Source organism: Mangifera indica, chromosome 7, assembly GCF_011075055.1.
Source record: "Mangifera indica cultivar Alphonso chromosome 7, CATAS_Mindica_2.1, whole genome shotgun sequence".
Classification (NCBI taxonomy): domain Eukaryota; kingdom Viridiplantae; phylum Streptophyta; class Magnoliopsida; order Sapindales; family Anacardiaceae; genus Mangifera; species Mangifera indica.
Window position 1 is genome coordinate 13670014 of NC_058143.1, and position 23138 is coordinate 13693151.

Consider the following 23138-nt stretch of genomic DNA (forward strand, 5'->3'; position numbering starts at 1 on the left):
CACGTTTCCCTGCTTAAGAAGAAAGTGGGCGAATCCAACACTGCTATAATTAATCTGCCACTAACAGATGATGATGGAGCAGTTGTTTTAGAACCTGATGCTATTCTGGATACCCGTTGGGTTAAAAAAGGCTCGCGTTTTGTTGAAGAAAGTCTTGTTAGGTGGAAACGCCTACCGGTCGATGATGCTACTTGGGAAGAGACTGCAGTCTTACAGGATCGCTTCATAAACTCGAACCTTGAGGACAAGGTTCTAGTGAAAGACGGGGGTATTGATAAGCCACGACCTCAACAACCACGAAGGTCTCAGCGAATTCAACGGCCAAATCAGAAGTATATGGACTAAGTCATGGGCAGCAATGTTCACAAAGAAGGAGTCACAGTGCAATTATGGTCTCATTTATGATGACACGTAAACAGCCATTTTTCCGGCACGTTGTTATTTAAATTGCCATGAATTAGTTTTTGTTTTATGCATGTAGTTAGTTTCTATTTATGCATGTAGGACGTGGTCGCAATAATAGGAGAGGGTGTTAGGAATCTTTTGTATTTAAACGCTTCTAATGAATAAAGAAGGGCAGAGAAAAATTTCTAAATATTGTGGTTTGTTCTCACCCGAAAAGAACTATTTGCTAGTTAATATATTAAGCTTGGACTGGGACCTATCATAGATGCAGTGGTGGCAGCGGCAGTCGGGGCATTGGCACGTGTACCATGAAGGAAAATATATCTTGACCATTCCAAAAATGTAGCAAGGTCCCACAGAAAGAATTTACCTATTATCAGGAAAATAGAAGAAATAGTATACTTGAATGTCTTCCATAATCTTACATTTTCAGAGCAACCGTTCCTTCTAGGGCTGCATTATCGGGATCATGTTCACAAATCTGGACAGGTAACATAAAAAATATTCTCACTTTGGAGTTGAAAAATATTCAAGAAAATTAAGGAAAACTCCAAAAAAATATATATTTATGTACAATTTTGTAGCCCATCTCGGTTTTGTATCCTCTACAATACGCCACAGCTGTTGCAGTGCCATCAAGATCATGGTGTTCATGGAGCTGAACGTCCAAGTTGATACTACAAAAACAGAATTCATCGTGTAAGTATAAAACTTAAGTGCCCACTCAACATACAGTCCAGGTCTGAAACCAAAATTTAAGCAAGATGAAGGGATAGTTAAATTACTATGATTGTGGAATTAACTTCCCGTTCAGTTAAGTCCTGAAAATTGCATCGAAAACAGTATTCATGAGAAATGCAGATCTATGTGATCAATTAAGTCATGTTTCAAGAAACCATGAAACCATAAATTAAATCACAGAGATAGGAAGCTAATGGTTCAACAATATCCAGACTGTGATGAGAAGCTTACTGTGCTATATTCCTTCAGGGGTAGCAAAGTGAGTAAGGCATTGTCCACACATGAAGATCGGCAAGCCTGAATCAAAATTAAATCGCTCAATATCGTTATTTACCATTGCAAGTCTGGTTGATAAAGATCTTCGGAACTTTAATGTGTGCTCTCAAGCGAAGAAGAAGAAGAACAAGACGGGAATCTCCAAGAAAATAGCAGTTAGATGAGAATTATATTTTATATACAGTTGGAGGAAGTGAAAGAAGCGGGAAATTAAGGTAGTTGATTCTGTTTTTTCTGTTATAACTGACATTTGACATCGAGTGTTTCTAAGCAATTTTTTTATATGATTTGTTTTCATAAATGTAAAACAAAGAATGCTCTGTTTTTCATTCAGTCTTGTATGGTCACGAATTGGGATGTGGATTTTCAAGGAGAGATGTGATTGATTAGGTCTTGTAGTCCACCACTTATCTCGTATAAGTCGCCCCCACGGTACAAGCCACATGACTCCATGGACAAATTTCTAACTACATTGAGCAAATTCAGTGGACATAAGGTAGAATAACAACAATGTGCAGAAAAACAGGAATGATCTATGGACAAGATAGGTACGAACTATTGATGACATGCGGCTTGCAAGTGTATGTATAAAGTATTTGTCAACTAACGTTCGTATATAAAAAGTTGTATTAAAATGTCTATATAGGCAGAGAATGTTGCATAATAGAAAGCAAAGACAAATATCATCTTTATTTACAATTTCTTATTATTAAAATTGCAAAAAAAAAAAAGTATACGATCAACTCATACTTGTTTGTTCAACTATTGACAATTTTCATCGTATTAGCAATATTATTCATCACTCCAACAAAACTTTAACCTGTCGAGGAACTTTTGATGGCATTTTGTATAAGCTTGAACGAGTTTAAACTAGATATTATGTTTTCAATACAAGCTCAAGTTGAACCTGGCTCCAATCACTTTCATACTTACAAATTAAAATATTACTATACAGACATTTTTCCATATAATTTTTTTCCACAGACAAAGGTAAAATATTATGCCCATGATCATCACATTACATTTTTTATAAAATCCAACTTGCATTCTTTATTTTAATTTTGTTTCACCCAATGTATTGAATAAGTTTTCTCAATGCCAACTCCAACTCAACTTTTCAGATAGCCTCTGCAGCCATTGATGGCATTGGTCAAGCATTCTTAATCCATAATCTACCATGACATTGGCAAGTACTTCATTATAGATAACATCAAATAACCAATTCCGTTCCAAATCTTTAGTCTGGTTCTGCAATAAGATTTTTCTATAATAAATACTACAAATATACACATAATTTAATATATTTCTGAAGAGCAATGCTATATGCAACCTGTTTTGAGTACTAAATTGGATAACCGGATGAGATAATGTGTCATATATCATCTAATCATATGATGACACATCATTTAGGTATTCAATTTAATACTCAAAATTGGGTATATATCATGTTATTAATTTCCAAAAACTTACATATACAGAGCAACTTTTCCTAGTCAAAATTCATAAGTGGGATCATTTTAAGATCCCCTACTTGTCATGATGGTGGTAGCAAAGACTTTCGAGGCAAGAGGGCCTTCTAGTCCAAGAGCAATAAAAAGAACTAGAGGGGCAAGAAATAGAGGAGAGAGGATTAGCTAAGGTGTGCTGATCCCTCTGCTTGCGTAGATGTAGGCAAAGGCATAGATTAAAAGAATTGACGATATGTATCAAAAGAAATGATTGGTATGTAGTTTGTGAGCTTAATTGACGTGGCATGTTGTAAGGGGTACCAACAAATGGATACTGCTTATGCGCACATTAATTAAGAAGGGAAGAACATTATGAAGGCGAACATATATATAGGCCCAAACACTTATTCCTACTTAAGATATAGTGAAATTCTAAACTCATATCAATTAACTTTTAAAAACTCAAACACTCACTCATTATTCAATTTTTATTAAAATTTTTTTATTAAAGTAAAGATAAAATCATCATTTTATCAAAAATATTAAAAAAATTATAATTTAATCATATTTTCTTTCTCAATATTTTAAAAACTAATAATTTTATCCAATCTCAACTTTTTTAATTTTGAAAAATAAAATTTTTCTCTCAAATTTCTAAGGTTTCTTTCTTCCCTTTCTAGCGACCATTTGAAGACGAGACAAAGAGACATCTCTTATCTTTGACAGACGACAACCAGCCTTTTGAACTAGCAAACAAGTATGTTAACAAATCACAAGAAGACTACGTACGTAAGACTACCCGTCAACATTTTAAAAATATTTCAGATGTAGACAGCAAAATTATTTAATTCTCATTCATTTCCACAAATCAAACAATTTTAATATCGGAAATGTTATATAATTGTTCTCTCTCACCAGCATTTAAGTATTATTTGTCTTTGTAATTTTATCACAGTAGTCTATTTGAGTCATCTCTCACCAACATTCAAGTGTTATCTGTCAGTCATAAGTATAGTCTTTCTTTAATCTGGTAATTACGCAACTTGTGCTTCGAAAGGACTGTTGAAGCATCTCACCACGAGAATTCACAGGCATACAGCCGAAGGCTTTTGCTGCTATCAGTGTAATTAAGAATTAACAGAATCGTCGACAACCAATCTCTAACAACAAGCACCGCTGGCACTTGATGAACGGACAAAGAAGCCAACAATTAGTGGTCATTGAATCAAAGAACACATTGTTAAATTACTGGGAAAATATATTTAATAATAGTTATTTAATACAGCAATTATGGATTTAATTTAATAATAATCGTCTTTTAACACGATTTCAATTATTGGGTATGCGCATAACTAAGAAGGTAAGAACATTATGAAGATGAACATGTATGTAAATGTACAGTGAAGATAGAGAGAAAACCACATTGCAAAGAGAACATATATGTAAATGTCTTTCAAGTTCTGGTTTTAATTTTATAGAATTGATTAATTTCAGTTCTGGTTCTGGTTCCACCTAATAAATAACAAAATTGAAACCGAATTAATAACTAATGATCTATCCAAGTAGTTGACGAAAACTGTGGTGCTCTGTTTCTATTAATTTGGAAGAGTACAATTCATTCATGAAAATGGTATTGGAGTGGAAAAATTATTTTGATACATGGGAATTAACAAGAGTCGTCATTATGCATCATGATGTCACCTATGATTCAAATTGCATGCAAAGACATTTGTCTGGTCAACTTGCCTTTCTATCAAATAATGTCACAGACAAAAGAAATTCTTCTACCTCGATCGTTTCAAATTTGGCTTTCATTTGATGGTCACAACCAATGAATGCCCTCCATGCCACTTGCATTTGCATAAAGTCAGCAGTAGCCTCGAGCCTGATTAATCTCCTCACTTCCCATTAAGGCCAAATCTATTTATTGCACAAAACGAATCCATTGAGTTTAACACTATAAATACACTAGAGGCCTTCACATATTTTCATCAACTGAATTGAGAAGAAAAAAGTTGACAACAATAAATACACTATATGTGAAGAAAAAAGTACTTCACATATAGACAGCAAATTATGGATTTAATTTAATAATAATTGTATTTTAACACTATTTCATCTAAACGATTTCATAATATGGTTTAAATATAACACCCTGGTAGTTGAATTGATTGTGATTAATTTTGTCTCAATTAAGAAGGGAAGAACATTATGAAGGTGAACATGTATGTATATGTATAGTGAAGATAGGGATAAAACCGCATGGCTAAGAAAAGGAAGCAACAAGAGTTAAACCTGGATTTGAAACAAGTCTATTCAAATTTGAAACAAACCCGAAACGAGCTTATCATAGACTAATCTGAGCATAAATACAAGCCTAAGATTAAAGCAAAAAGCAAACCTGAAGCAAAATCCGCATATCGGTTGTGCTTGCCTCGCGAGCCAAGTACAACTCGCCTATTGCCTTTCGAAGTTTTGGATGTGAAACAGTGGAAGCTTAGAAATTCAGAAACAAACGGCTGACTGGGTGAGTTTAATTTGCTGTAGAGTATATTTTAGACTAAAAAATAATATAATACATTATCTTACAATTCCCAAAAGGAGAGAAATGTAATTACGTGAGGAATCTCCTCAGGCTTTTCTTATCCTTCAACTTTCCAAATAAAAAGAATTAAAAATCCAGCCTTATCTTTGACTTTCAAAAACAAATATTCTAGTCTAGAGAGATGCTCTCATACATTCCTGTGAGAATTGGCGCTGGCATCTGGATGGTGGTGCTGAGAAAACTATCTTTTTTTCCGGAAATATTAACCAGGTTCTCATGCACTTAATTTTCTTCCTTTTCTATACGATTAATTTGCTCAAACTTATTTACCATTCATGTTTTTCTTTTTCAATTTTGCTTTATCCTGTTGAGTGTAATGATTTGAACTTTAGACCTTTGATTATGATACTGTGTTAACATTAAATTAGTTCAATCAATCTTTTAAAACTGTATCGGATATCAATTCAGTGTAGGAGCGATCTAGTCAACCAATATTTGGATCGGTTGATTGGTGATCAGATCGGTTAACTATTCAAAAATAATATTAAAAAAATTATATAATTTATGATCAAATATAAAATTTTACTTATTTAATATTAAAATAAACATAGTTTGATGGGATATATTTTCAAATAAGATAAATAAAATCTTGGTTCAAGTTTTCATAATAAATTTTTGCAAAAAATCAATTTTTTTTACTGACCAAATTAAATCTAGTTTTATACTTAGTTTAATCGGTTTGGTTCAACTGATTGGAATCCAATTTTTAAAACCATGAGTTCAATAAACATTTCCAGGCCATACAATTGAGAAACACAGTCTCTGTAATTTTTCTTAATAGAATGAGCACATCTTTTTTTTTTTTCTTTGTTACTAAAAAAGTAAGCTCTTACAAGGTAGAGTTAACTTTTATTTGAAATTTTTGTCTTTTTTGGTCATTAAACCCTATATATTGTGTCATGTACTGGTGTCTCTGTGAGAGATATTTTGAACAAATTAAAGCTTATCCACAATCAGTTTTATAAATTCATAAACAAATTCTGAATACTATTTTATGTAATCTAATTAATATTAATATCAAAGGCAGGCAAAATGATCTCTGTTTGAGGTTTAATGTCATCATTATGGTATTAACTAGGTACTACATTACGGACACGAAGATGAGTTATTCTTTTAATCGAGAGGCCGATCTATTGGTCAGATGACCCGGAGCCTGATCCTTCACATTGGTGTATCTATGGAGTCCCTCATAGTATTCGTAAAGGAAACCAAGAAGCTTGCACTCCTCACATAGTTTCAGTAGGCCCTTTACACCATGATAAAAAAGAATTAAGAGACATCGACAAAGAAAAACGGAGATATGTGAAGAATTTTTTCGAACGAATTGATAAGAAACTTGAGGAAGTTTTAGCCTTCATCAAAGACCGTGAGCAACAGATACGAAATTGTTATTCAGAGACATCTAACCTCGAGAGTAGTCAGCATGTTAAGGAAAATTCTATGTGATGCTATTTTTATCATGGAGCTCCTGTTGAGGAATTTTGATGGAGCTGACGACAGGCTGTTTTGGATACTAGCTCATCAAATTGCTTTAAAGTTGGACTCGCTGTTACTGGAAAATCAACTTCATACTTTTACTCGAGGGAACATACAATCCAATAATTTATAGGCCAAAGGAATAATTTCCATTTAAGTTTAAGTGTGTTTTTAAAGTCATATTTATAAAATTTAAAATTTTATCTATGTCATAATTATCGCTAAAATTTTCTGTTAAAAGCAAATATAAAATTATTATTTTATTAATAATATTAAAAAATATAAAATTTATTACATTTTCTTCACTAAGTTTTAAAAACTAATAACTTTATCTCTACCTAAAATTTTCTAACTTTAAAAAGTCACATTATTCTCTAAAATCTTTTCTTCACCTCTTCGGATATCATCTCCGATGTCGATGACCTCCCCTCTCCACCTTAAACCATTAGTAAAAACACGTAAACAAATCTGGAACATATTTCTAAGGTTTTAGAGGGAAGGAGAATGTAACTTTTCAAAGTTAAAAAAACTTTAAGAATGGATAAAATATTCGTTTTTAAAACTTAAGAGAGAAAAATATAATAAATTTTATATATTTTTAATATTATTTTTAAAATAATAATTTTATCTCTATTCTAAACAAAAAATTTTAACTTCAAGTGACCAATAGCTAAAACCTTAAATAATTCAAATTCCACAAATATGAGTTTGGCCTATTGTAAAATTAAATTGGTGATCCATCCAATCAAAACTTCTAACGTATAAAAATCAATCCTAACCTCTGGCTCTTACCTGTTTGTAATTTAATTGGACCAAAATGCACGTGAAAGCTGCCAAATATGGGATTAGCACGCGGAAAACATGCACATTGACCGAATCAAATAGACAAGCCAAATGTGAATGACAAGAATAAACCTTTATTTATAAATAAATTATATAAATTTATTTCTACAAAATTAATATAATAATTTATGATTAAATAATATAATTATTTATTTTTAAAAATTATTTATATAAATATTATCTCACCAATTTACATAAATAAATTTATATTATTTAATAAAATTATAATTATTTTTTTAAATAATATATATTTATATTTATTATTATAAAATTTAATAATTTTAAATTAAAAATAAAATAATCTTTAACTATATAATATATAATTATGTATTTAAAATAAATATATAAAATACTATCTGAAATTGACCGTATTTAGTTGTACGTAGTTGTCATTAATTCAGGTGAAATAATTGTACTTCCCCTTAAATTAAATTATTGTCATTAAGTGGCCAACAATTTAAGGCCCATCACCTCACCTTTCAATCTGACTCAGCAATTACTCACTCGTCCTCGTCTGGTTGAAACAATTATAATCAGTCACGTGGTTTGAGCCCACGTAACCTAATCAATGTCGCTCAGTAATCATTATCTAGATTTCCAAACAGTCTTATTATTATTTAAAAAAATTATCAAAAAAACTTTACATACAAAAATTATATTTTTATTTTAATTATTTTATATTTTTTTCCTTTTTTCCTTTTTCATTCTTACTTATTTACATGTCAAAAACCTACTAGAGTTAGACAAATGTACACATAATTGAAACTTGCGCAAATGAAAAGATATCTCAAAGTTTTAAAAAACCATAAAATTAAGTCAATGTAAAGCTCTTCAACAACAAATTTAGACATGAAGCCATAAATTTAAATATGAAATTAAAAAGTTCTGCGTATAATTGAAAATATAGGGATAATGAAAATATCTAATAATATAATTATAAAAAATTGAAAAATTGGTTGATGAAAATACATTTTTGAAAATGTGGCGACAATAAAAAAAATCTGAACAAACAACTATAAAAAATTGAAAAGTTGATTGATGACAATGCAAAAGTGACAATAGTAACAGAGGAATAATACTGCTGACAACTATTATAGTTTATCGTTTTTATAATTATTAATTTTTTTGATAAATAATTTATAAATTTTTAGAGGCAATTTGGTGGTGAGTATTTTTCTTTTTTACCAATTATATAAAAAATTTAATAGATTTTATTAATAAATTTTAGTGGAGAATAAAATTTTCAAACTTAAGTATCGAAAAACTTTTATTTTATCAATAGTTCGAACAAAAAAAATCATTCTAGCTTGTTTCATAAAAATAAGATTTTATATATATATAAATTTTACTAACTTATCATCTCACTCAATTTAATAAACTCTAGCATGATTAATATAAACAAATAAAAGGCCAAAAAACTTGTTTCCATCCAAAGTTTGTTGCTTTCCCAAAACAATACTTGTTAAATATTTAAAACTCGAACATCCACCGGTCAATGGTTAAAACTAACAAAACCAATTAATATTATCTATTTCCCCTTATTTATTAAACTTTGAAATATTACATTTTTCTCCTAGAGTTTCTTTCTTTTTCTTTTATTTTTCGACATCGTTACCAGCCGACTTCCCTCTCCCTTTCTTTGCCAGTGTCAAAAACTATAACAGATAGATGTTTGTTACTAGATGAAGACGTCGTCTTCGTCCAGTAATGAACATCTATTTGTTATGGTTTGGGGTACTGACAAGAGAAGGGAGAAGGAAGTCAATTGGTGATGATGTTGAAAAAGGGGAGGGAGAAGAAGAAAAAAAAACTCTAAAGGAAAGATGTAATATTTCAAAGGTTAATCCAACGAAAAATTGTTAGTTCTCTAAACTTATAAGAAAAATGGATAACATTTTATTATTTTTAATATATTTTCATCCAAAATAATTATTTTACCCCTAGAACTTAATTGATTTTGTCAGTTTTAATCATCTATAGATGAGTATTTGAATTTTTAATACTTTACAAGTATTAATTTGGAAATACAACAAACTTTGGATGGAAATAAGTGTTTTGGCCTAAATAAAATTAAGGCCAAAGGACTATTTCCCACTCAAGTTTAGTTGTGTTTTCAAAGTCACACTTATAAGGTTTGAAAAACCTAAAATCCCACCCATGATAGAATTACCATTAAAATTTTATGTTAAATGCAAGGATAAAATAGTTATTTTATTAATAATATTAACAAAATATAAAATTTATTATATCTTCTCCCCTAAGTTTTAAAAATAAACAATTTTGAAAAGTTACATTTTTTCTTTACCTCTCCAGCCACCACCTCTAACGCCAACGACCTTTCCTCTCTACTCTAAACCGTTAATCGATGTATATGTAAAAAAATATGGAATAGATCTCTTCATCAGAGATGAAGAGATCTAACGAGATCTAGGTAAAGAGATTTCAGATCTCTTTGTTGACGAAGAGATTTTGAATCTATTTGTCGGAGATGAAGAGATCTGAAATCTCTTCATCAGAGACAAAGCGATCCAGCGCCCAGATCCCTTCGTCAAGGAAGAGATCTAGATCTCTTTGTCGATGAAAAGATCTAGAATCTCTTCACCCATATCCCTTCATCAACGAAGAGACTTTGTCGTCATTCTTTTCAAATCATCGGAGAAAGTGACCAAATGAGAAGAAAAAAATTCTAAGGTTTTGGTTGGGGGGAGGAATGTAACTTTTCAAAGTTAAAAAACTTTAAGAGGGGTAAAATGTTAGTTTTTAAAACTTAGAAGTGAAAAATGTAATAAAACTTAAAAGAGAATTTGATTCGAACAAGCCCAAAACAAGCTCGATTTAAATGAATTCGAGCTTGAGCTCAAGTTCAAGTTTGAAAATTAAAAATTTTTTACTTTGAACTCGAGCTCAACTTTAAGAGGTGTTTGACTTACTAAGCTCATAAGCCTATAAAAATTAATATGAATAAATGAAAACAATATCGTTTTGACCAGTACATATCAAAACACATAATTTTGGTCATTTTTTGTTTGATTACAGTATCGAACTGAGTTCAAAGCTTAATTTGGTTCAATTTGAGCTCTTTTCTTTCCAAGTAAGCCGAACTTAAACAACTTTAAGAGGAGTTTGGTGAGTTCGAGCTCAAGTTTAACTTTATTCAAATCAAGTCAAGCTTGAGTTTAGCTTGATAAGACTCTAACTCTATAAACAAGTAATAGAGCCAAACTATGTAAGAGAAAGTCATTTGTATTTCTTACTTATCTATCTCTTTCTCCATAACATTATCTAACCCTCTCCCAATATATATATTTATGTTAATATTTATAAGCCACATTATATATATTAATATTAATAGTTATGTTTATTTTAATTTAAAATATATTTATGTTACTGTAACAATAACCCTCTTAAATCATGATGAACGGACAAAGAAGGCAACAATTAGTAGTCACTGACTCAAAGAGCCCCATTGATTAAATAACTGGGAAAATGTATTTAATAATAGACAGCTATTATGGATTTAATTTAATAATAATTGTCTTTTTAACATGATTCCTCCTGGACAATTTCATAATATGGTTTAAATATGACACGTTGGTGGTTGAATTGATTGTGATCAATTTTGTTTCAATTATTGGTTATGGACATAATTAAGAAGGGAAGAAGAACATCATGAAGGTGAACATGTATATATACATGTACACTGAAGATAGAGAGAAACCACATTGCAAAGAAAAGGAAGCGATTAGGGAGATACTAGTACATTCCTTTGAGCTTCGGCGCTGGCAACTCTGGATAGTGGTGCTGAGAAATCTATCTTTTGTATTGGGAAAATTACTCAGGTTCTCATGCACTTAATTTTCTTAGTTTTCTATACGGTTAATTTGGTCAACTTATTTACCATTCATGCTTGATGTTTGGTTGGAAGAAATTAATAACTATATATGAAATGTTGGAATGACTTTCTAGATTGACTCAGGATTGGAAATATCATTAAATTGTCTTTCCAGTCAAAAGTTTAATAATAAATAGTCCGAAAGACCTACTTACTAACATGAAACTTTTGATTTTTTTTTTCAATTTTTTTTATCCTGTTGAGTGTAAGGATTTGAATTTTAGACCTTTGATTATTATACTGTGTTAACATTAAATTAGTTTAACTAATATTTTAAAAACCTCTTTCCTAGAGACAAAGAGATCGTTCTAAAATGTACATCCCCATGATTCATCCCTTTCGTTTAGCGTATAAATTAAATTAGGCCAAACGACTATTTCCCACCCAAGGTATGCTGTAATGACGAGTTTCCACCCTTTAACTATGGAAACACCAAACACCCACCCATGGCCGGTTAGATTTAACCAAACCCTAACGGTGGTAAATTTAATTGCATTTCCCCCCCTAAAAGTTTAAAAACTAACATTTTTCCCTAAGCTAAGTTTGAAAATATTGCATTTCCCCCCCTAGGGTTTATTTCCAAACCCTTCCAATTTCCAAACCCTTTTCCGTCGCTTTCTCTGGCGCCATCACCGGCCGTCTTCCCCTCCCGACGGTTTCTCTTCCACCGACGGCGCCTCTCAACTCGACCTCAACGTATCCGACGCAGAGATAAGCCGTCTGGGAAGAGAAATCGTCTTCCCCGACGAAGTTCTTCGTCTTCCACAGCTTCTCCGACTCCGATTGGAAGTCCAAATGGGAGGAAAGAGTTCTCTGGAAGGTGAGGATGCTTCGGGAGGGAGAGACCGTCGGCAGTGGAGCCGGAGACCGTCGGCAATGCTTCGGGAGGGTGAAACTGCGATTTTTGAAAACTTAGGCTGGGGGGGGAATTTTAGTTTTTAAAGTTTAGGGGGGCAAAATATATTCTATTTTAGTTTATTTTTAATATTCTAGAGAAAATGACAATTTTACCCTTGCCACCGTTAGGGTTTGGTTAAATCTAACCGGCCATGGGTGGGTGTTTGGTGTTTCCATAGTTAAAGGGTGGAAACTCGTCATTACAGCATACCTTGGGTGGGAAATAGTCGTTTGGCCATTAAATTATTGTAATTAAGTGGCCAACAATTTAACGCCCTTCAATCTGACACAACAATTACTCACTTGTCCTCGTTTGGTTGAAATAATTATAAGGCCAAACAACTATATCCCACCCAAGGTTTAGCGTTTTCTCAAATGTGTCCCCTTTAACTATAAAAACATCAAACACCCACTCATGACCAGTTAGATTTAACATAACCCTAATGGTGATAAGGGTAAAATCATTATTTTTACTATAATATTAAAAATAAACTAAAATAGAATATTTTTGCCTCCCTAAACTTTAAAAACTAAAATTTTCCCTTAGCCTAAGTTTTAAAAAATCATAGTTTCACCCTAGGGTTTGGTTTTGAAATCTCCGGTGACCTCTCCGACTCCGTTGCCGACGGCCTCTCCCTCCCGAAGTAACCTCTCCTTCCGACGATTTCTTTTCTCTCATTTAGAGGCCTGATCGACGCCCGAAGACGCTGTAGGAGATGAAGAACTTCGTCGGGAAGACGAAGTTCTTTGTCTTCCCAGACGAAGATGAAGCCGTCGTCTTCGTCTGGGAAGACGGTCGTCTTCCCAAAGGTCTTCTTCTGGGAAGACGACGACGACTTCGTCTTCATCTGGGAAGACGAAGAACTTCGTCTTCTCGACGAAGTTCTTCGTCTCCCACGGTATCTCCGGGTGCCAATCGAACTTCCAAATGGGAGGAAAGATATCGCCGAAAAGAGAAGTTGCTTCGGGAGGGAGCGGCCGTCGGCAACGGAGCCAGAGAGGTCGCCAGAGATTTCAAAACCAAACCCTAGGGTGAAACTGTGATTTTTTAAAACTTAGGCTGAGGAAAAATGTTAGTTTTTAAAGTTTAGGGGGGCAAAAAGAGATAAAATTTTTAGGCATTAGGGTTCTGTTAAATCTAACTGGCTATGGGTGGGTGTTTGGTATTTCCATAGTTAAAGGAGGGACATTTAAGAAAACGCTAAACCTTGGGTAGGAAATAGTCATTTGGCCTAATTATAACTAGCCACGTGGTTTGAGCCCACGTAACCTGACCAATCTCATTTAGCAGTCATTATTTAGATTTCCAAAGTCTTGTTATTATTTAAATAATTACCAAAAAAATTACACTTACAAAAATCATATTTTTATTTTAATTATTTTATTATTTTATCAAAAAGTTTACGAACACTTTCAAAATCATACCTATATAATGTAAAAAACTTAAAGTTTCACATATAATATAATTATCATTAAAATTTTTTATTAAAAATAAGAATAAAATTATCTATTTATTAATAATATTAATAAAATATAAAATATATTATATTTTTTCCTTTAAGTTTTAAGAATAAATAACTTTACCCTTATTTAAAGTTTTTTAACTTTAAAAAATTATATTTTTTTTAAATTTTTTCTTCCCCTCTTCATCCACCATTTCCAACATTGACGATCTCCCCTCTCTATCTCTTCCTCAAAAATGAAAAAACTCGATGAGATCTAGGTAAAGAGATTTCAGATCTCTTTGTTGACGAAAATAAAGAGATCTGAAATCTCTTTGTCAAAGACAAAGAGATCTAAAGCCCAGATCCCTTCGTCAAGGAAGAGATTTAAATTTCTTTATCAATGAAAAGATTTGAAATCTCTTCACTCATATCTCTTCATTAGCGAAGAGATTTTTTCATCGTCCTTTCCAAATTGTCAAAAAAAGTAACTGAATGAAAAAAAAAATTCTAAGGTTTTGGTGGGAGGAGGGGGGAAATGTTACTTTTAAAAGTTAAAATAGTTTAAAAAGAATAAAGTATTAATTTTAAAAACTTAAAAAAAATATATAATAAATTTTATATATTTTTAATATTATTAATAAAATAATAATTTTATTCTTATTTTTAATAGAAAATTTTAACCTTAGATAACGGATGAAACTTTAAATTTTTTTGAATCCTATAAATATGAATTTAGAAATATATCTAAACTTGAGTGTGAAATTGTGATTTGGCCTATTGTAAAATTAAAACGGTGATCTATTCAATCAAAACTTTTAACGTGTGAAAATCAGTCTCAACCTGTTTGTAATTTAATTGGACCAAAATGCACGTGACAGCTGCCAAACCATTTGGGATTAGCACGTGGAAAACATGCACATTCACCTAATCAAACAGACTGTGAATGATAAGAATAAACCTTTATTTATAAATAAATTATGTAAATTTATTTCTACAAAATTAATATAATTATTTATGATTAAATAATATAATTATTTATTTTTAAAAATTATTTATATAAATTTTATCTTATTAATTTACATAAATAATTTTTTTTAATTTCAATTGGTCTATAAATAGAACTTTAGGGTTTTTAAATCTGTAAATGTGATTTTGAGAATATACCTAAACATGAGTAGGGAATAGTATTTTGACCTAATTTTGTATATATACACTTAACCCCCTTGACTTATTAAAAAAATCAATTTTATATATATACACTCACCCCACCATTTTACCACCTCATATTATATGTATGATATGTTATGCTATCAAGTGTATTTTCAATTTTTAAATAAGTAAACAAATAAAGTTGGATTTGAGTCGAACTTGTTTAAACTTAAAAAGAAATTTGATTCGAATAAACCCAAAACAAACTTGATTCAAATAAATTTGAACTTGAACTCTATTTCAAGTTTGAAAATTAAAAATTTTTTAGTTTGAACTCGAACTCAACTTTAAGAGGTGTTTGACTTACAAACTTATAAGCTTGAAAAAATCAATACAAATCAATTAAAACAATATCGTTTTGACCAATATGTATCAAAATAAAGTAATTTTAGTCATTTTTTGCTTAATTACAGTATCGAATTAAGCTCAAAATTTGATTTGTTCAATTCGAGCTCTTTTCCTTTTAAGTGAATCGAACTTGAACAATTTTAAGGAAAGTATTTGGGTTTGTCTGGTTCAATGATTTTGTCTCTTAAGATTAATAAATCAATCAATTACTAGTTAAAATATCGCCGCCAAATTTGAATTGATTGTGATCAATTTTGTTTCATTTATTGGTTACCGGCATAATGAAGAAGGGAAGAAGAACATTATGAAGGTGAACATGTCTATATATATGTACACTGAAGATAGAGAGAAAACCACATTGCAAAGAAAAGAAAGCGATTAGGGAGAGATACTAATACATTCCTCTGAGTTTCGGCGCTGGCAACTCTGGATAGTGGTGCTGAGAAAACTATCTTTTATTCCGGGAAAATTACTCGGGTTCTCATGCACTTAATTTTCTTAGTTTTCTATACGATTAATTCGCTCAACTTATTTACCATTCATGTATGATGTTTGGTTGGAAGAAATTAATAACTATATATGAAATATTGGAATGACTTCCTAGATTGACTCAGGATTGGAAATATCATTAAATTGTCTTCCCAGTCAAAAGTTTAAGGGAAATTATAAAAAATAGCCAAAATTTAGGGGGTCTAAGTAAAATTACCCAAAATATTTAGGTTTAAGCAAAAATGCCCATGTTTTGTGAAATGACGAAACTGCCCCATATATAAACATAGCAAATTTCCTTACTTCTCACGGTCAGTTCACTGTGCAAATTCAAAATTTCCCACTTTTCCACGGTCATCCCACGGTCAACCAAATTTTCGCCGATTTTCTTGCTTTCCGGCAACCGAAAATGACAAAGAAGGTTAGTATATCTCCCGTAATCTTGTTTGAATCAAGTTATTTCACATATGATTAAGATTTGATTGAGATTTTGAGGTTTAAAATTTTAGGGTTTCGACTTGAACAATGTTTAAAATGTTTTGATTCTTGGTTGTTTTTGTTGAATTGATTGAGGGGTTTTGTGTTATACAACGTGTAGATTTGATTTATGTAGAAATTGGAGGCTAAAACAACCAAATTTTTGGCTGAAAATGGCTGCAAAGGAGCTGCAGTTTGACCGTGGGAACAGTGTTTCCCACGGTCAAACAATTTCTCCCACGGTCAACAGACATTGACCGTGGGTTAGGGGGGTAAAATGGATTTTTTAAAATTTAGGGAGCCAACGAAAATTTCTTAGAACACAGTGGGTTTTTCGGAAATTTGTCATATAACAGCAGACTTGTTTACAATATAAAATATCCAAAAACCCCCTATATTTATCTAAATTTCCATTTAACCCCCATAGTGAGTGAGAGAGTTAAATAAATGAGGAGAAGGGTAATTTTGGTATTTTTTGCTTAGGAATAGTAAATTTGGGTATTTTTGCTTGGAAATAGTGATTTTGGGCATTTTTGCTTAATGGGAGGGTATTTTGGCTATTTTTTAAAATTTCCCAAAGTTTAATATTAAATAGTCCAAAGGACCTACTTACTGACATGAAACTTCCGAATTATTTTTTTCAATTTTTCTTTATCCTGTTGAGTGTAAGGATTTGAACATTAGACCTTTGATTATGATATTGTGTTAATATTAAATTAGTTCAATCAATGTTTTAAAAATTAGATTGGATATTAATCCAATTGATATTCGGATTAGTTGATTGATAGTCGGGCTAGAAAAAATTTGTATAATTTATGATCAAATATATAATTTTACTTGTTTAACATTAAAATAAACATAATTTGATGGTGTATATATATTCAAATATAATAAATAAGGTTTTGGTTTAAGTTTTTATAATGAATTTTAAAAAAAATTAATTTTTTATATTGACTGAATCAAATATAATTTTATATATAATTTAATCAAATTAATTGATCTGATCTGATTTTAAAACTATGAATTAAATAAACATTTCCATGCCATATAATCGATAAACATAGTCTCTCTAATTTTCTTATTAGAATGAGCACATTTGTTTTGTCCTTTTTAACTGAAAGAAGTAAACTCTTACTGGGTGGAGTTAACTTTTATTTGAAGTTTTTTGTCTTTTTTGGTCATTAAACCCTATGTATCGTATCAAGTACTAGTGTCTAGGTGTATATATATATACACACACACGAGAGATGTTTTGAACAAAATAAAGCTTATCCACAATCAGTCTTATAAATTCATAAATTAATTCTGAATACTATTTGATGTAATGTAATTAATATAAATATCAAAGGCAGGCGAAATGATCTCTGTTTGAGGTTTAATATTATCACTATCTATAATGTTATTAACTAGGTACTACATTACGAACACGGAGATGAGTTATTCTGTTGATGTCCCGGTGGATCGTTCGAGTTATTGGTCAGATGAGCCGTAGCCCGATCATTCACGTTGGTTTTTCTATAGAGTCCCTCATAGTATTCGTAAAGGAAAGGAAGAAGCTTACACTCCTCAAATGGTTCAATAGGCCCTTTTCACTGTGATAAAAAAGAATTAGAAGACATGGACAAACAAAAACGGAGATATGTGAGGAAGTTTTTCGAACGAACTAATAAGAAACCTGAGGAAGTTTTTGACTTCATCAAAGAACGGGAAAAAGTGATACGAGAGCGTTATTCAGAGACCTCTAACCTCATTAGTCATGAGTATGTAAGCATGATTCTACGTGATGCTATTTTTATCATGGAGCTCCTTTTGAGGAATTTTGAAAGAGCTAAGGACAAGTTGTTAAGGGTACCAGCTGATAAACTTGCTTTAAAGTTGGACTTGGTGTTACTGGAAAATCAACTTCCGTATTTTTTACTTGAGGAAATATGCAAGTCAATTGTCAGTAGCCCTTCCTTTACTGAAATTTGTTTAAAATTCTTCGGGTCTCTGTTTTTTGATCGTCGTATTCAAGCTGACCGCCGAACAGGTTTCAAGCATTTCACAGATTTGCTAAGACGGGCTCTGGTGCGACGCCTCCCTAATGACGAGTCGGGTTCGGAAATAATTGAAGATGATGAAGATTTACCTCCGTTACCTTGTGCCACGAAGTTAGATGAATCAGGAGTGAAATTTACAGGCTTTTCATCGCGGCACTTACTTGATGTAAACTTTGATGGAGGCGAGCTGAGAATGCCACAACTTTTAGTTAACCACCAGACAGAAACTTTGCTTCGGAACATAATGGCTTTGGAGCAATGTCTCTATCCACGTGACCCTGTCGTCTGTGATTATGTTAAACTGCTAGATTCTCTTATTGAAGAAGAACGGGATGCGCAGTTGCTTGTTGATACAGGAATTATTTCCAATTCCATAGGCGACAGTAAGGCATTAGCAAGTTTGTTTAACAAACTTGGCGCAGAAATTCCTCTATCCAGTTCTATTTACGATAAAGCTTGTAAGGATATGAAGGATTTCTCTCAGAATAAATACAATCGAAACAAGGCAAAATTGCAAAGGGTGTATTTCGGTGATATCTGGAAAGGCACAGCAACTATTGCAGCTTCTTTATTCTTGATACTCACTTTTCTACAAACCATAACTTCTCTCAAGCAATTGTGAATTAGTTATCTTGCATTTGAAGCTTTGTCCGTTTATTATTAATAATAAAATCTTTCTATTTACTTATTATTCATTTCTAATGTATGTTTATATGTTCAGTCATATACCATGATAATCTCTTTTGTTTTTAAGCCACTGTTTTACTATAATCACTTTTTATGACATGCCTTCTATTAATTATTCTTAAGAAACATATTGCATATTTTGATTTGATAATTGTTGAGATGAGATAACTAGGGCTGGATTCGAGCCGAGCCGAGCTCGGCTCAGTTTATATATGTGAGGCTCGAGTTCGGCTCGAGCTCAACTCGGCTCGAGCTGGACTCGGCTCGACTCTGTTCGGCTCGTTTTTCATTATCAAAACGACACTGTTTTTAATATATATTGATCAAAATGATGTCGTTTTGTATAAACAATTTTAAAAAAAATCTACCGAGCCAGCTCGAGCTTGGCTCGAGCTCGATCGAGCCGAGCAGAGCCAGGCTCGTTTCGGGCTCGAACCAAGCCGAGCTGAGCTCGAGCTTGAGCTGACTCAGCTCGAGTCCAACCCTAGAGATAACCAACAACCTCCTCGCATATTCATTTTTTTCACCCTTGGATAGGTTCAAGACGGGTCAACCACTAAGGAGAGTTAAAATTCCAAACTAGTTGGTCTAAGATTCTTTTATATTAAAGAGAAAACTCATACTATTCAAACCCTGGTTTGTTCAATGATTGTTAACAATTTTAACATTGGAAAATTCAAACTCATATCAAAGTCATCTATAGGGGTGAGTAGGGCTAGGTTCGAGCTGAGCCAAGCTCGGGTTCGGCTCGGTTTATTTATGGGCGGCTCGAGTTCGGTTCGAGCTCAACTTGGCTCGGCTCGAGTTCGGCTAGTTTTCAGCTCGACTCGTTTTCGGCTTGACTCGACTCATTTTTCATATCAAAACGACATCGTTTTTAATATATATGAATTAAAACGACGTCGTTTTGTATAAAAAATTTTTTTTAAAAATCTACCAAGCCAACCCAAGCCAACTCGAGCTCGATTGAGCCGAATAGATCCCGGCTCATTTTGGGCTCAAACCGAGCCGAGCCGAGCTCGAGCTCGAGCTGGCTCGGCTCGAGTCCAGCCCTAGGGGTGAGCAAATTAACCAAATCAAAATCGAAACTATCATGCACCTGATTTTTTGTTCTAATTCCTATCAAGAACTTGCTTGTCCCAAGTAATTACTGGTTTTAATTTAATAGAACCGACCAATTCTAGTTTTGGTTCTAGTTCTGGTTCTATCTAATAAATAATGAAATCGAAACCGAATTGATAACTAATGATCTATCCAAGTAGTTAACGAAAACTGTGGTGCTTTGTTTCTATTAATCACAATTCATTCATGAAAATGTTATTGGAGTGAAAAAATTAAGAGATACACGGGAATTAACAAGAGTCATCATTCTGTATCATAATGTCACCCTTGATTCAAATTGCATACAAAGACATTCGTTTGGTATGCCTGCCTTTCTATCAAATAATGCCACAGACAAAAGAAATTCTTTTAGATTGATTGTTTCAAATTTGGCTTTCATTTGATGGTCACAACCAATGAATGCCCTCCATTGTGTTAACACTATTAAGGCCACATCTATTGAAGTCAGTTGTTGCCTCGAGCCCGGTTAATCTCCTCACTTCCTATTAAGGCCACATCTATTTACAGCACAAAACGAATCCATTGTGTTAACACTATTAATACACTAGAGGCCTTCACATATTTTCATCAACTGAATTGAGAAGAAAAAAAATTGATGATATATATCAAAAGAAATGGTTGGTAGTTTGACATAGCAAATTGTAGGAGGTACCATCAGATGGATATTGGTTATGCACAAGGAATGAATATTATGAAGGTTATCAGAGGTTAACAAAGCTAGTGAAATATTATAATTTCTAAAAAGAAAATTTGGATTCGAGTTTTTATCACATTTTTTAAAATAAGACTACATAATTAAGCAATGTGAAATTCAAACTTTCTAAAAAACTTCATATATAGACAGCAAATTATTTTTAATTGTCATTCATTACCACAAATCAAACAATTTTAATATTTGAAAAGTTATATGATTGTTCTCTCTCACCAACGTTTAAGTATTATTTGTCTTTGTAATTTTATATAGGCCGATCTCGGACCAGAGTAATCTATTTGAGTCATCTCTCACCAACATTCAAGTGTTATCTGTCAGTCATAAGTACAGTCTTTCTTTAATCTGGTAATTACGCAACTTGTGCTTCAAAGGGACTGTTGAAGCATCTCACCAAGAGAATTCACAGGCATACAGCCGAAGGCTTTTGTTGCTATCAGTGTAATTAAGAATTAACGGAATCGTCGGCAACCAAGCTCCAACAACAAGCACCGCTGGCACTTGATGAACGGACAAAGAAGACAACAATTAGTGGTCACTGAATTTAAGAGCACATTGTTAAATTACTGGGAAAATATATTTAATAATTGTTAATTAATACAGCAATTATGGATTTAATTTCATAATAATCGTCTTTTAACACGATTTCAATTATTGGGTATGCGCATAACTAAGAAGGGAAGAACATTATGACGATGAACATGTATATAAATATACAGTGAAGATAGAGAGAAAACCACATTGCAAAGAGAAGGAAGCGATTAGAGAGATACTAATACATTCCTGTGAGCTTCGGCGCTGGCAACTCAGGATAGTAGTGCTGAGAAAACTATCTTATATTTCCGAAAAATTACTCAGGTTCTCATGCATTTAATTTTCTTAGTTTTCTATATGATTTGCTCAACTTATTTACCATTCATGTAGGATGTTTGGTTGGAAAAAATTAATAACTATATATGAAATACTGGAATGACTTTCTAGATTGACTCAGGATTGAACATATCATTAAATTTTCTTCCCATTTAAAAGCTTAAGATTATATCAGTCCAAGAGACCTATTTACATGAAACTTGGAATTTCTTTTTCAATTTTTCTTTATCCTGTTGAGTGTAAGAATTGGAACTTTAGAGCTTTGATTATGATACTGTGTTAACATTATATTAGTTCAATAAGCATTTCCAGGCCATATAATTAAGAAACTTTGTGCCGTTAACTTTCTGATTAGAACGAACTCTTTGTTATCTTTTTTACCAACAAAGTTAACTCTTACTGGGTAGGGTTAACTTTTATTTAAAATTCTTTTTTATTTTTTTGGTTATTAAAACCTAAAAATTGTGTCAAGTACTGGTATATTAAACTAGATATAGATCTTGCTGTTCTTGTCATCTGATCTTGTCATTTTAGATTTTGGACTAAATACCTATAACCTTAATCTGATTCAAAATAAAATTATGTCAAAATTTTTTAATGTTGATCCAACCTAATCTATATTCAAATTGGTATGAGACAATACAAATTGACTCTAAAATGTCTACTGTTTTCACTCTCTAAAGTATTTTTTAATATTTTAATTTATTTATTAAATTACCCTAACCGGCACTTATCAAAGCAAACAACATAGCCCTTTGCTTTATAAACAAATGGTTTAAAAATTACATATTCATATCCTTTAAAATATGTAATAATTTCAATAATTAAATCTCTCTCTTACTACTGAAAAAAAAAATTTTAAATAAAAATCAAGAATAACTGGAATAATTTCAACCATAGAGATAAACTATATATAATATATAAGGGTTTAAATTGTTTTTTATACTTATCCTTTATAATTTATTCAATCTATCCCTAACAAACTCTACTCTAGTAACATTTCTCTTACCATTTTGATTGGTTCAAGTTACTTTCATGTTAATCTGAACATAACAATTTAATTTCAAATCATGTTAGATTGATCTGAATTAAATTTTGTTAAGAAAAAACTTAATCTTAATTCGATTTTTTCACACCAAATTATTAATAATAGGGATGGC

At 31.9% G+C, this 23138-nt stretch overlaps 1 protein-coding gene across 1 annotated transcript; it reads left to right on the top strand.

Moving 5' to 3' along the window:
• Positions 1–18168: 18168 nt before the first annotated feature.
• LOC123221502 (UPF0481 protein At3g47200-like) lies at positions 18169–19212 on the top strand. The gene has a single exon (XM_044644342.1). The coding sequence runs from the start codon at positions 18169–18171 to the stop codon at positions 19210–19212; it is 1044 nt and encodes a 347-aa protein (XP_044500277.1).
• Positions 19213–23138: the final 3926 nt, after the last annotated feature.

Excerpts from the sequence above, each read along its gene's own strand:
- LOC123221502 (XM_044644342.1), top strand. The coding sequence starts at position 18,169 with ATGGACAAACAAAAACGGAGATATGTGAGGAAGTTTTTCGAACGAACT.